The sequence below is a fragment of the Ursus arctos genome, unplaced genomic scaffold (assembly GCF_023065955.2).
Source record: "Ursus arctos isolate Adak ecotype North America unplaced genomic scaffold, UrsArc2.0 scaffold_4, whole genome shotgun sequence".
NCBI classification, from domain to species: Eukaryota; Metazoa; Chordata; class Mammalia; order Carnivora; family Ursidae; genus Ursus; species Ursus arctos.
Genome location: NW_026623056.1, coordinates 30,555,645 through 30,571,599, shown reverse-complemented (window position 1 = coordinate 30,571,599; position 15,955 = coordinate 30,555,645). Strand labels below are relative to the sequence as shown.

At 43.6% G+C, this 15,955-nt stretch overlaps 1 protein-coding gene across 1 annotated transcript in view; it reads left to right on the top strand.

Annotated features, from left to right (window-relative positions):
- SLC49A4 (solute carrier family 49 member 4) overlaps positions 1 to 15,560 on the top strand; it is a 78,155-nt gene extending 62,595 nt beyond the window's left edge. The window contains exon 9 of the mRNA XM_026494872.4: positions 3,784 to 15,560. Within this exon, the coding sequence (XP_026350657.1) occupies positions 3,784 to 3,899 (116 nt within the window). The 3' untranslated portion in view covers positions 3,900 to 15,560. The remainder of the gene's footprint in view (positions 1 to 3,783) is intronic.
- The last annotated feature ends 395 nt before the right edge of the window (positions 15,561 to 15,955 follow it).

Here is a 15,955-nt window from a genome sequence, read left to right as displayed (position 1 = left end):
AGTACAGTGATACTTTATCCTAATAATGTCACATACAAACTCAGTTTGAGGATGCTGTTAGGTTCTTTATATGCTCTGAAATATATTCTAATGTTCTATTTCCGCTTTGTAACTTGTTCTGTAGTTTGTCTTGTTTGCTATTCTTTTGTTCTAGAAGCTTTGTGGCAGTTTTGGCTAAATGCACTGAAGGTATTTTACCTCAGGCCTTTCATTTTGAAGTGGCTGACCGTGAATTTGAGGCTGCATTGTGGCTCGAGAGATTCAGGGGCCTGCCTGAAGAGTGAGCCGTTGACTGTTGGTTCCCAGAACAGGTTCAGCAGATGAGGACTAGTAAGGAGTAATTTTATACGTAGGGAGTAATTACACAATGTTATGGTCAGATCTGTTGGGTGGTTAACGGGAGTGAAGGGAGCAGGGCATTACACCATGAAATCATGAGGTCAGGGGGCTCTTCTTGAACGAAAATGGAGACAATTGTGTTGAATCATCGTAATTCTGGTTAAATCCCCAAAGAAAGTAAAAGGCTGGTTCTGGAGGGTGGTATCTGGGACCAGACAAGTACTTCAAGGTGGTAGAAACTTAAAGGGAAAGATGAGGTGAGAAGTGTAACAGTGCTTCTGGAAGAAAAAGGTAAGGGGGCGGGCGAAATCCTAATTAGTTCGGTCCCAACAGAGCGTCAGCATTTGGTGCAGAGTCCACTTGACCAGTGGTGAAACAGAGTGTCCAAACCGCACAGTTAGCCAGGACTGCTCAGGATGCAGCGTGTGTAATAAATGACAAAGAGCCAGCAGAAAGAGAGAGAGAGGCAGACTGTGGAACCTTAGAGTGTGGATATGTATTTTCTCTAGGGAAAGCCCAAAGAAAAGGAATATTAGAAAACCGTGCTCACTTTAAAAAGGTGTAACAGTGGGGCACCTGGGTGGCTCAGTCAGGGAAGCGTCTGCCTTCGGCTCAGGTCATGATCCCAAGGTCCTGAGATCGAGTCCCTCATCGGGCCCCCTCCTCCTTGGGAAGCCTGCTTCTCCCTCTCCCTCGGCCAGCTGCTCCCCCTGCTTGCTCGTGCGTGTGCTTTCTCTCTCTCTCTCTGAAATAAATAAGTGAAATCATTTTTTTAAAAAAAGGTATAACAGTTAAGAATAAGAAAGTTTCAATGAATCAGGACCCTGTTGGTTGAATTATGTCATATGACACCAGGCTCAGAAAGGACAGCCGGTGACTTTGCTACTGAAAAGTCATGTCAAACTTTGAAGCAAGCTGTTTCCTGCTTATTAGAGCACCTGTGCCGTGGTTGATGTGAATGGTTTGCAGTGGGAAGATGTAGAGACGCACATCTTTTCGCCTTCTGAAAAGGCCAATAATTTCAAAGAACACTTGCAGTGGGTTGAGCCAAGTGAACTGAACTGAAAGGTGGATTCGACTTCTCAGACGGGGCACAATAGTAAAAACCAGCCTGCAGACCATAACACTAAAGAACAATTATGAAGCATTTTTATAGATTTCATCTGAACCCAGGGAGAAGGAATAATTTTACAACTCTGATGAAATAAAAGGTCTGCTTCGGCAGTGTTTGATAAATGTCTAGGTTTGAGGAGAGCAAGGACAAATTGGTTATTGCTACCTGTGTGTTACTGTAGCCCCCATAAAACACAATCTCTTTAAGATTTAGCAGATGTCCTTGTCGTAGAGCACTTTGTCAAACCATACTTTTTTTTTTTAGATATTGCTTAAAATTTGACCTCGAAGTCAGAATGTTCATTTTTTTTTTTAAAGATTTTATTTATTTATTTGACAGAGATAGAGACAGCCAGCGAGAGACGGAACACAAGCAGAGGGAGTGGGAGAGGAAGAAGCAGGCTCATAGCGGAAGAGCCTGATGTGGGGCTCGATCCCATAACGCCGGGATCACGCCCTGAGCCGAAGGCAGACACTTAACCGCTGTGCCACCCAGGCGCCCCCAGAATGTTCACTTTTAATACAAATAGTATGCTGTTCTTTTTTACTGCTCTTTCTCTTCCCCCTTTTTTTTTTACTGCTTCTTTTTGCCTGTTAAAATTATCATCCAAAATCCAGAAGCTGTATGGTTAATATAAGAGCTGACAATTCTGGTGTGTCATTTCAGGGACTATTGGAATAAAGACAAGATTCCAGAGGTCACAGCCTTCCTGGGTGTTTAGATTATAGTCAATCCAAGTAAAGCACAGAAAACAGCTTTGCGTAGAAATACCACTGACATATATGTCTTTGTTATATGCTATAGAATAGCATGTCTGACTTCTATAAAATGTAAAAATTGTGGGGAGGCTGCTTTTGGAAGCGTATTACAGAAAAAAAGGTATTTCAGCACCTTTTCTTACCACTTGGTTTTCTATTTCCATTTCTGAGCATAAATTGCGCTTTTAGCCATATGAATTATGGATTGAACCAAAGCAGCAGTGTAGAATCTTTAGGATGATTTTTGAAGATTAAGCCAGTATTAGTATTCTATAGACATACAGAAGGAAAATGTAAACCTATAGTAGTGGCCAAAGGAAAGAAAATGTACCAGGGAGCTTTTCCCCCTCGTTTGTTTTTGTTTAAGATTTTATTTGTTCATTTGAGAGAGAGAGAGCGCAAGCGGGGCCGTGGGGCGGGGTGGGGGGTGTGCAGAGGGAGAAGCTGACTCCCCACTGAGCAGGGAGCCTGCCACGGGGCTGGATTCCAGGACCCTGAGATCATGACCTGAGCCAAAGGCAGACGCTTCACCGACTGAGCCACCCAGACACCGCTGTTGTTTTGTTTGTTTGTTTAATTGAAATTGCTAAATGGATATTGAAGTAGGGGAGTTATCCCCCCATCACCAACACAACCTCTTCATGCCAAGAATCTGCTCGCTTGTGCACCCAAAGCCTCAGGATTGCCTGGCAAGGAGGGCTGGGTGGAAGGAGGCGGAACAGATGCCCAGCTCAAGGGCCCCTGGAGCTGGACGAGGCCACGCCAGGCAGCCCCAGTGAGCGGGTGTGTTTCAGTAGCATGAGGCTGGGATTGGCCCGTGGGCAAGCCCCGAGTTCATGAGCCAGCATTTTTGAATAAGCATGTTCTTGATACCATTAAACCAAGTAACAACAGAATTGCCTGTTTAGGTGATTCCTATAGCCTTTTGGATAATTGGCATCATGCATAGCGTCGATGCTATAGGGAAGAAAAAGACAACTAGAAAGAAATAAACCGAAATATTCACAGTAGTTTCTCTGAGGGTAGAATTAGGATTAATTTGTTATATTTCACTTTGTGTTTTTTCATGTATTTTCTAACCTGTTTCACAATGATTACTACGTGCTGAGAACTAGATATTTCTATCCAAGAACATCTAAAAGTGTTATCTCCAAACTCAGGTGATTTTCTTACTTGTCTTTCTAAACTGTCAGATATGTTTAAACAGAGACAAGAGTGATAGTGATAGAGGGCATTTAAAAATAGCGAAGAAACATTTAAAAGTATTGATTTTTTTCCCCCTTTGGAGGAATAGATTTTTTTTTTTTGCCACCCAAGTCAAAGTGGGTTAAGTTGATGAAACGTTATTAACAATACCGATTAAAAGTATTGCACATGAAAGCGGTAGAAGACATCGCATGTTATCACCTGACCCCAGACCGCCACTGTGTCTTGAAAACCGGTTTTCAGGCCTCCCACGATGCCTTTATCGTCAAAAGTGCTTTGGGCCGTAGACCACATTGCTCCCGGCATACAGGTAGTGTTCTGCTGGTGACATATGAATGCTTACAACTGCATGTTTTTGTCTTCCAGAGTTGTCTTGGTTCAACTGGTGCCTTCCCGGGTCGTGTTTGCTCAGTCTACTCCTCATTCTGTGCTTCAGGGAATCATATGACAGACTCTATCTTGATGTGGTTGTCTCAGTGTAATAGCACAGATGTGAAGGAGTTTACAAAGGGACTGGAAGTCATACTGCACACTGCACATTTGCTTGGAGTTGCACACCTAACAGGAAAAAAAAGGAGAAGAGACAAACTTCACTCAGAGGTTTTGTTGGGTTACAGATGATCACATTCATTTCATGACTACTTGGTAATAGCGTTGCGGGACTTGAGGGATAATAGGCGATTGAAAGACTATAAATGGCACACCTGTGCCTGGTTCCGGGGTTGGAAGGGTGGATATCTTACACATAAAGCACTACCTAAGTAATGCCCTCTACGTTTTGTGCCAGTGCTAAACTACTGATTGATTCGTTGTAATTGTGGAAAGAAAGAAAGGGTGTCTGTCACATACCTTACGTAAGTCACATATCAGAATAGGAAGAAATGCCACTAACTTCTAAAGAAGTTTAAACCCTCTATCAGATTTTAATTATAAAACAGCCAACAGGTATATCGATGATAAAAATTAGCCACGTGTACACTACGTTTTTTCTAATAAAGCCATTTCTTATATGACTCCTTATTTTTAATTAGGTTGGAAACCTTTGGCCATCTGTATTATGGTGAGCAAGCCTCCCCACTGACTTCAGAGCACATACTCTGTGTCTCGAGCCCCACTTACCCTTGTTTCTGTGAAATACAGTTTCATCTACTAGGCTCTTAAATAATTATATTAAAGGTGACTAAATGTTCAGTATAGTCCTATTAAATATTGTATGAAAAATGTAATTCCGTTCTGATTTAGCACTTTGTTAAAAGTGAAATGACAAATCGCATAGAACATTCTGTGTCTTCAGCCTGTGGGTGTGTATATATATATATATGTGTGTGTGTATATATATATATGTGTGTGTGTGTGTGTATATATATATACACACACACACACACACACACACACACACACACACACACACACATATATATATATATGGTGGCATGGGATGTAAAGTCCAGCACCAGCTATTATGTTCTAGGGTTGCATTTTATTGAATGACCCTTGTTTGAAAATAACAATTTATAACATTGAAACTTCCAAATCTGTTGAGTGATTTCTGGATTACATTCTTGTATTTCAATTCAGGTTGTGAAATAATTTTATATGGAGTCCGTACATTTGAGAAGGTGATCTTTTGCCAGTACCTGTTTTCTTTGTATGGATGATAGCTTTTTTAAAACTGACGGTTACTCATTGGACAGCTCTCAGACATGTATTTCACTGTGACATATAATATGCTGTGGTGGGATTATGATATTACCACTGTTCACATTTACATCGTTCCCCTTACCCAGGAAAACCAGACGTTTTCCCAGAAAGACAAGAACAGTCCTTCCTTTGCCTTCGTTATCCTCAGCTTCCTTCAACCCCCTCTCTTTTTTTTCCTCCCTTGAAATTACATCTTCATTGTCAGCTAAATATGTATTTTATTTGCCTCTCTCTAGAAGGCAGACCAACTCCTTCTCTTAGCCATGGTGGTAGAATGTGGTTAAAAAGAGCTAGTTAGCCCTGCCTTCTGCTCATCTCATCACGCATGCGCACACCCTCACACACGGTCCCAAATGCCCCCTCTACCCCTTCGTAAGTCCAGGGCCATGCAGGAGCTTACCCCGGTCTCAGAGGAGTGTCTAAGCCTTCTGAGATCCTAAGTCGTGCTTCTTGAAAAGTAAGAAATTCAGCCTCTGTTTTCCATCACCTTTATAACCATCCTGCTAACTTAGCATTGAAAAACGAAGGAACGAAAGAACTTGGCTAAAGAGAAGGACAAAAACCCATGAAGGCTAGGCTTAGTTCCAGTTAACTCTGTCATTCTTCAATAAAAGGAAAGCAGAATTCTTGAAGAGGATTGAAAGCCAGCCACTGGGGATACAAGCAGTCCAGGAGCCGGTGCTAAAATAACCACCACCCCTTCCTGTTTAGACAGAAGACAGGAGAGGGAAGAATTAGGAAGTATTCGGTTTTAGTCAGAACTATTGTGTTTGAGGACACTGTAGATGGAATATGGCTATAATAAGACATGACATAGAACATCTTAATTATAGTTAATTCTACTTTTAATACAAAGTAAAGAAAAACACTTTAAAAATATTACCTAAATGACTAGTTCAATGAAATCACAAGTGGGTAGTGATGAAAACTTCCTACATTGTACCAGACCCCAACCATTGTTTTTAGCACACATGAAATGAGCTGAGTCCTTCCATCTCATTTATTCTATCTGCTTAGCCCTCTGGCAGATGCTTGTTCTAATCACAAACTGCAACTATTTTAAGTGATCATATTTCATATTCCAAACCTGATAGAACCAAAGGGTTTTGGAAGTGGGGAGAGAGGATTACACATTATTTATTTCCCTGAATGTTTCAAGTCACATGCATTTTTTACTGGTGGTTCTTATTGCTAGCATGCATCAAAATGGACCAGCTGTTGTCTTTGTACTTCCTAAACAAACACTACAGAGTCCTAATGAAATTTTATAAGGAAAGAAGTCTGAACCCTCCACGAAGCCAAGCCCCTCCTTTTAGAATTTATAGAAACAATACCACGGAGGTTAAGGGTCTTGGTGAAGGTCACAGTCCTAATTAGTGACAAAAATAGAACCAACTGAAACCTATGCCTTCTGACTCCCAAAGCGGAGTTTTTCCCTACCTCACAGAACTGCAGCCTAATTGGGGCATTTCGGGGGGAGGTTTGTGAATTCTCCTCCGTGTTCACACATGGTGGGGCTTAAGCACAAATCATCATTACCGAGTATGGAAAGTACAGGGACCCAGTTGAAGTGACTGGTTTTTAAGTAAGATCATTCTGTTTTCTTCATCCTGTTGGTGCTCTAACATCTCTGAGTCTTAGCTTCCAGGGACATGATATAAAAAGATCCTGATGAATAATTCAATCCTCATAAACCAAGTCAACAGCATTAATTGGTAAGGACATGTTATAGTGTAAGTTCCCTGTGGCTTATCAATGAATACTTCACAGTTTATGGGAAGAAACATTTTTTAATATGGTCCATGGTCAAGGTATAGGCACAAGATAATTACACACACAAATGCATTTCACTGGAGGATGGAGCTAATAAAATAACAAGAGGGGATCGAGTTCAAGTAGGATTTTGTATATTTAAACATATGGCTTCAGGGCCAAGTTTTATCATAGATCATATATTTATGCTTAATTATTGAGAATGTTTACAGCTTGTTTTTATGAAGCCTTTCTAATGAGGGATTCAAGCTAAGAGATTTTAAATTGAAGAGATTAAATTCCCATCTACTTTAAATTAGGTTTTTTTACTAGTATTTTTACTAAAATTGAGGCATTCATCTTGCTGTTTGCATAAGTGGAAGCTGCGTTTTAAACTCAAGATCAAATACAAATGCATAGTGAATTTGCTTTAAATTAATGTTAAAAATCACAGTAATGGTAAGTTCAGGAATTACTGTGATTATACCATTTTATATAGCCAAGTGCAAAAGAAAACTATGAGAAAATTTGATGACACCTATTTTGCAGATCTAGGAAAAATAGAATTCCCCTTTAATTTAGAATTGTACAGAAAGGGACAAATTAATTTCCATACTATCAAACAATTCGCTATTCTATTAGGAAAATATAAGCAGTATTCGGGGGCGTGTAGTGTTGGACCATGCTAGGGGAACAAAGTTGACGGAGATTTTGGGATGCTCTTTTAACAGCATCCATTGGGTACTTTGTACTCAGAGTGGAGGTAGTTGTGTGCTCAGTAAGCAGACACCTTGGCTGCCCCAAGCATACATGTCCTCTCAGATGTCTGACATGTCCTAGGTCTCTGCTTCCTTGAACTGACTTCCTGGCACAGGCTTCACCCTGAACCCCTCCCTGAGCTCCGAGGCGAAAGCCCAGTCTCATTCTTGACAACGACTAAGGCCACATGCCTGGGCTTCCCTCTCCTGAGCGGGACGGTAGCCTGCGTAAATCAGAGAGATTTAACAGTTCTTCCCACAGCAAGTCTGATAAGTTAGAGTCTTCCCTGAAATGGGAATGACAGGTCTCTACCAAGCTTCTCTAGTTATTACTTGTTGCATTTTAGAATATGGACTGACTCAGTAGCCTTCTGTAGTCTTTCTGTTGTGCCTTGGAGATCGGGAAGGCCTCAAATGATAGCTTTCCATCTCAACCCACACTCAAAAAGTGAGAGCAAAGGTTACTCCTCCCTAGCTGTTCTGTTCATTCAACAAGGGAGAATTACACTTTTTTTTTAACAACTAAAAAACGAATGGAATTCATTTCAGAAATGTTAGAAATGCATCAAACCATTTTAGCTCTAAAGCACATGTCACAGTGCTCTCAGGGCTCCCTCTTGGCTCTGCTCGTCTGCAGAGGAGGCTTCTACAGTCTTGACCAGACTGGCAGGAATGACTTGGAGACACTTTTCATTTACCTAAATGTTAAAAAGTGATACTTCGACTTAGTACAACTTAATTTAGGCTTTTTCTAATTCAGATTGATTTTCTTCCCATTAAATCAAAGAGATGATCTAATCCAACTACCTCATTTTACAAATTAACAGAGAAGCTGTGGGGTTCAATGCCGCAGCCAAGTTGTAGCAGATAACCTGAGTCCTAGACCAGCATTCTTTCCTTAAGTGATCAATGTGGTAACCAGAAATAAATTTTTTAAGTAGTTTTTTCATTTCTTTTAAATTTTTGAAAATTAAACAAGAAATGCATGAATGTATATCCATTATAAAATACCCAGTACAGAAATAGAGTGATGTCTACCTCCATACAAACACGTGCTATCCACTCCCCTTTTCCAAAGCATTTCCTTATTAATCCTTTCAAAAATTCTTCTATGCATTTACATACATATGTATAGAAACTTAGAGGGGATTTAAAATTAAGTCATCTAGGGAACTTTCTTAGACCATGTTGGCATTAGCTTTTTGGGGCAGAAGCAGGAGTTTCTGAGATCCTTATTTCTCTCCCAGATGAGTCGATATGAAATGTAGGAGTAGTTAATAGGGACATTTCACAAACCTGGTTGTGTACCATCAAACTGTATCACATCCTAAAGTTTAAAAGTGAATTCTAATATGCGATATTCTGTTTTTTTTTTTTTTAAAGATTTTATTTATTTATTTGACAGAGACAGAGACAGCCAGCGAGAGAGGGAACACAAGCAGGGGGAGTGGGAGAGGAAGAAGCAGGCTCATAGCGGAGGAGCCTGATGTGGGGCTCGATCCTGTAACGCCGGGATCACGCCCTGAGCCGAAGGCAGGTGCTTAACCGCTGTGCCACCCAGGCGCCCCAGATATTCTGTTTTTCTTATTGGAAATTGAGTTTCTGTTTTTATGTCGTCAACTAGGGCTCTTGTACTGCGAAAGAAGAAAGTGAATGACCCACACCGGAAATCCAAATCGATTTTCTTGACAGGGCTTCCTTGGCTCTTCGTCTCAGCAGAGACATGCAACAGTGTAGAAGTCAGAGAGTCAAGAGAGTAAATTGTGTGATTCCATTTTTTTAAAATAGCTAATGATGATTCTGGTGATCCTTCCTGTTTTCCTGGTCACCTTCCTTAGCTGTCCTAACTCTCACACGACCTATAAAACGGATGCATTGTAGTAGGAGAAGAGCATAGCTTGGTTTGGTCACCTCTTCCTTCCCTGCCCTTCTTCCCATCCAGCTTTCCCCTTCCCGGTGGCGTCAGGTTTCCTAGTTACCAGCAGTAGAGAGGAAAGCTGGCCAGCTGGCCAGTTTCTTCATGAACTAGACTAGGGAGACCCAGGAGCCCCCAGGCCTGGCAGGTGTTCCAGGCCTGCTGTCTTCAGCTGTTTGACCTTGAGCAAGTCACTTCCTTTCCCATTTATCACATCTCTGAAATAAGGGAGCGAACAAAGATATTCCCTAAAGTCTCTTCCAGTTCAAAAACTCAGGTTTGTTCTTAAGTAGGAAAAAATGACGGAGCAGTCTCTAAAATTGCAGAACCTCCCAGCACTTTCATGTTTCCATTTGTGCAGTGGGCCTCCTGTGAGCACATGGACTGTTCTGCTGCACACATGCGACAGGAAGAATTGGCTTTTTCATCGTCTGTGGTAGGAGATAAGCTACCGGTGCTGTTTATTTTCCCCAAAGGACTTTGTATATGAAATGCAGGGTTTATTAAATGTACCAAACACAATAAGAGAAAAATCTGCCATCTGATGTTGAGACGGTGTTCTAGGAGCCAGGTCAGAGCACTGCGTTTGCTCACTGGAATCAGGCCAAACCAGGAACCCATCCTTTGGCTTGGTTTGATTCATTGAGTCCGTGACGGGTTTGCGCCTGTAGAAATCAAACTGTCAGATCAGATGGTAGAGGCTGCCCTCAGACTTACATTTCTAGAGTCATGGCACCAGAGGATTGATTGTAAGTTGTTTTGCAACTCTGTCATCCTCTCCATGGCCGCATTCTGTCGGGAGAGCCAAGCCTGTACTTCAGAGAGAGAGAGCAGAGGCTCGGCTTGTCAAGGCCGGATCTGCACGCAGGTGTTAGTAAGCAAGGCTTCACTGAGGCTCTGATGGGAGCACAACAGCTGGCAGAGAAAGGAACCAAAAGAAGGAACCAGACTGGGAGTCAGGAGGCCTGAGTCTCCGTCTCTGTCTCCAGGGCAGCTGCTGAGCAGCCGCAGGGCCTTCGGCAGGTCACCTCTCCTCTCCGACTTCCGCCTCCGCACCTCGAAGTTACGGGGGTTAGAGTAGATGTTTCTTTTGGCTGAAAAGTTTTCTGTACCTAGTGGTCACACATCTCCGCAAGTAGCAGACACTAGTACAGGGCAAGGCCTATCCGCCAATACTTCAGCTCTCCATGACCATTTCAGATAAATGAGGAACGTCTACAAGGCCCTGTTCGGGATGTGTTAACAGGAGCTGGGCAGTGAGAGAAACTCAGGCTGTCAACATATCCGTTTATTCCTTCATCCTTCTATTCATTCTGGATACAGAGTAATGATCTGTGTGCAGTGCGTGCCTTGAAAGAGAATCAGAAAAACAAGAGATGTTTCTGTCCTTCAGGACCTTTTAGACCTATTTTAAAAACCAAAACACTCTCCTGAACTAACAAAAGAAGTAATGACAGTTTCCCAAATCCTCCATTACACAAAACAGGTACCTAAATATTGTTCTCATACCATCATTAACCATAACTGATTTCAAGGAAAGGATATTTTGTTCCATTGACGTTTTCATCATAGACAGAAGCTGTATCTGTCTGGAGCATAGACTCCGTTTTGGCGTTAGGCATCCCCACGCTCACGATCACGGCTGGGTTACCAGTCCTTCAGGAAGTTGGGAAGATTGTTGGCACCTCCATCTTCCTCTGAAGACAAATGGAACAAATGCATGCACACTAAGGTACACGCATTCATTGGGCCGTGTGAGTCTCCTTTCCAAGGGGAATTTGAATTTTAACAAAGACCAAACACGAAAAGGAAGGGTTTCTAATGATGGGCTTTCCGCCGTCAGATAGCTAGAGGAGGGCTAGTCTGGGGGCTGGAGCCGCTGTTGGAGACTTTCTCGTCTCTCCACCTGCGAGTGAAGCTCAGCGCACTTGGTGCGTCGCTAGGGAAGTGCTGGCCTCTGAACACTTTGCAGAAACCCAAAGAATGCTTGGGGGGGGGGGCTGGTTTTAGTTCTGCAGACGATTTTATTTACTACAAATGTCCCCAATTTCAAATTTATCTCCCTCTCCACCAGAAATGTATCACTTTGGAGGCTTCTGAAAATTAAGTTTTAGGAAAATTCTGCCTCCCTTCCACTAGATTGCATCTACAGGTCCCAAACGAAATCGCTTCCTTGACCTACACGCATAACGTGCTATTTCTGTTCAGGTCTATGACTCAGAATGTGCCTGGCGGAAGTCATGAGAGGCGACTGCTCCTACTTCACCTGCCATAGGCAGGACGGGCCTGCCCAGTGCAGTTCAGCTAAGATTGGGGGGGTGTTGGGGTGGTCTCTTTCTCCTTAGTTCTTTCCTGAACTCACTAATTCACCTTGTACTGCTCTTCCCGATCAGTAAGTTATTGCTGAGAAATTGTTCTAGTAAGTGACGGAGATGTCTCCGAGGCAGCTTTCCCTCTCCTCCACAATCCCACCGTCCTTTCGGCTTGTGCCCTAGAATCCTTGCTCCATGTCCCAAGGAAAGTAGTTACCCCTGTTGTTTTCAGGGAAAAAAAACATCAATTGATATCTTAGTCCTGACACCTCACCCTCTTTTATCCCAGAATAGAGAAGCCCTTCCATATGTGTTGTCTTTTTCACTCAAGCTTAGTGTCGACACCCAGGCAGGGTGACTCCACGCTGTCCTTCTGCTGCCAGTAATCGTCCTCGCGCCTAGCTGGGAGAAAGGTTATTCTAATGAACCAGCTACTGATTCCCTTCCCATCCAGTCTTTTATCAACATGGCTCTACCAGTAAATTCTTTGTTAGCTAGGTCCTGGAATTTATTTCATGTTTTTTTAAACTTTAATTTTTTTCTTACACAATTGCTTCTTTTATCTTAGAGCAGACTATGATCTTTTTCCTTCTGCGTACTTTATAATACAATTTGAACATAATGGAACATTCTAAAATAAAGTCAGTCAGGGATTTCATCATGCCAATATTAAATGCGGGGAGAGGCAAATCGTATTTAAAAAAGAAGAAAGATCTAGAGTGAAGGAGGCTGGATCTCATAATTCAGCCAGTATATGTGCGGCCCCTGCTGCATGCTGAGCCCTGGGCGAGGCACTGAGGATGTAGAAACAAGTAAGACAGTGTCCTGGCCCTCAGATGCATTTTCCGATGAGTCCATTCATAAAAACCGTGTAGTTCAAAGCTAGCAACACCCCCCAAAAGGCTGGTAGGAGCTTTGTAGCTTATTTCTACAACTGTCTATGGGATCTTACTCTAGTTGGAAGAATATGTTCTTAGTCCTGTTTTCTTGGGCCATGACAAACCCATGCATGTCCCTAAGCAACATATGGATATACGTAAACTTCATAGAGTATAACATGCTCCTGGACAGCTTTTGAAGGGAAAGGCAGAGAAATCTGTTTTGATGACTTGAGAAGAGGGGGCAATGTTTTAGGGAAGGCTGACAAGCTTCCAAAGATTTCCGACCTGTGAGTGCTCTTTCAGACACAGGATTAGGCTGAGGGAAGAGCCTTCTCGCAAGGAGGAGAAGAGGCTATGTAAGGAGGCCCAGGAGACCACCGTGCAAGAGTTAGTGAGACATAAGCCAGGCCTATCGGCATTTGTTCATATATCTGCTGAGCAAAGGTGGAGAAGGAGGTTTGGAGGCAGAGTTCTAGTAGAAGTAGTTTCTGGAAAACAGCCCCGAAACTGGCTTATTCTCACTGAGTCATCTGGCCCAGCCTCCTGCCTCCAAGTACATCCTGCTTGTGGCATGTCTGGCCAACTGCCTTCTCAGCTCAAGAGGGACGGAGAGTCCACAGCTTCCGCGTCATCTGTTCCAGAGCCACTCCCCACTTGCACTAAGTTCTTGCTTTCAAGGAGTGGAGGCCAGAGTGGGGGTGCTCAAGAAATAGAGTGGTAGAGGGGGGACGGTGGAACAAATCAAGGCAGAGGACCCCAGGTGAAGAGGAATTGTAGTGGCGAGGAAAGCGTCCCCACGTCTCCCACTTGGCGCTAGGCAGCCTGTGGGAGAGCTGGAAGGTGGAGCCAGCCGTCTGGGAACCCCGCCCTCACAGATGCCCTGTCTGGCATAGTGGGTCTCCGGTTCTGCTCTGAGAAGGCAGTGGGAACCGAGACATCCACTGCCTCCCAAGAGGAACTGTGTTTTACTCAAAAGTCTGTAACTTGAACAATCTGCCTCCCTTCCATCCTTCAAGGAATGTTCTGTAATTGAAGGCATGCCTTCAGTACCTATTGTGTTTCATGCGCTCCGCCAGCGTAGTTGCTTGTCATGCCAATTCTTGGATGCAAAGCGATCTTGAGTGGTCCAAGTGGACTTAGATCCAAGTAAAGTTCCCCTCTCTTACTCCATTCACACTGTTCCATGCACCTCCACCCTCTCAGTGACTCTCCTAGAAGCAAGCCAGAACTCCTGTCTAACCAAAATCACTATCCCAGAGCCCAAACACCTCGTTGTCCTCCTTCTGTTCCTAAGCTACCATGTATTTGGTCTAATTTTATACTGTTCAGTCGTTCTCTGGCTTACGTGGCTGTAACGACCTGACAGAGCAGGAAGGCGGGCAGAGGCCAGGGCAGCAGGTGCTGGGTCGGATGGCTGCAGAAACTGAGCGGAGGCAGCTCCTGGAGCAGGAGCCTGCCGTAGTCTGCGGCTCCACCGCCAACATCTGCGGTTGGTGTTGGCTAACATGCCAAACAGGCTCCTCCACCCCATTCCCCAGGTTTCCTATAGATCACCCTGCCTTCAACCTTGAGCCTCCCTCTTGGCCTTGAGTCTCATTCCCATTCGTGCCCCCCATTTTCTCCGATTAGTACCAGGCTGCAGTGAAGCCCCTGATTCCTTTCAGTCTATGGAAAAACAAAGTCCTTTCCTGCGGGGATTCAGGTCCACCTTGGGAATGGTTTTTGGCTGAAACTGCTATGGTTACACACAAAAGTTCTGATTGCCCGAGCGAAATAGCTTTCCAGCAGGCTGCAGCCGACTCCCCACTTCTGGGGCTCTGAGGAGGAGAATGGGTTAGGGCTGGGCCAGAGGACTGAGGATAGACCAGATGATCTCTTGAGATTCCTCCCAGCTCTAGGACCTAATTTTTCAAATGGCAACACTAAGACCTAGGCAAAACAAAGATACAGACTCTTTGACAGCAGGTGCCCCACCCCGCCCCCTATGACACCCCATGTGCCTGGGCAAACTTCCTCTTCCCAGCACAAGACATGGTGTAAATATGAACAGGTGGAGGGGAGCTCAGAATCTGCCCACCCGGGGACTCGATGCTGGGGGTGTTGCGTGCATACCTGCTGGCCCAGCTCTGTGGCTCAGTGGGTCTATGCAGCTGTCAAAGCATGAGTGCGTGTGATAAATGTCCCTCCGACACCCGTCACAATTTAGGAAGTGTTCCGTGCTGATTAAATGATTCTTACATGTAAAGATTGTATTACATTTTAATAAAAAACTTTTTTTTGCATTTTACTTTTTTAATATTTGGGATTTTATAGGCTTTTCTTTTATGGCCAAGTACACTTTTGTAAGGAAATGTTGACGTCTTGAGTATTTTCATTCCTTTAAAACTATAGTTAATGTCAACTGTACGCACTGATAAATAGTATTCATATGCAATTTTCCCTCCTTTTCATCGGCTCTTTTTAAGAAACTATGTTTTGGCAAAGCGTTTTATGTAAAACTCTGCTTCACTTTACACCTTGTGAAGACTGAAGATTCTGAAAAATAAAGATGCATTTAAAATCTCTGTGCTGTTACATTGTGGAAATGGTAATGTGCATTGCTTTGCCAAAGTGGTAATTAAATGTTTAATGGCTTAGAACTCCCAGTTCCGAGCGGGGTTCTAGCCATTACTCACCGTGCGGGAGCCTTCGTATAATAAGCCTCCGCGTTTTTGGAGAATGCACATTAGAATGGCGATCTCCTGTTCCGTTAGGAAATACGGTTATGTTGACATTATAGTTACTGTGCTGTGGTTTTGCAATAAATGTGTGTTGAAAGCACTCGTGATAAAGTGGTCCGCATTTTGTTTTTAATCAAACTCCAAATGGCAGTAGAAGTGGAGCCAAAGCTCCCCGAGCTTTTGGGCAGCGAAATACGGTGGGAAGACGTGAGCTTGGGAGCGGGACAGGCTGGGCCGGATCCTCCTCCTCCGCCCGCAAGCCCTGAGCCCTGGGAATTCTTCGGTCTCGTTGGGTGATGCTGTGCTCTCCTCCGTTAAGAAAGTATAATTAACACGAAGGAGTGGGATAATGATACTCACCTCACATGGATTTTGTGACGATGGAATGGAGCCGCGAACATAAAGGTCCTAAAGCACCGGGCACATCTTGGTTGCCTGATTAAGTGTTGTTTGCCTTCTTCCTGTCCTTCCCTCTTGCATCCCTCCCAAAGTCTTCATT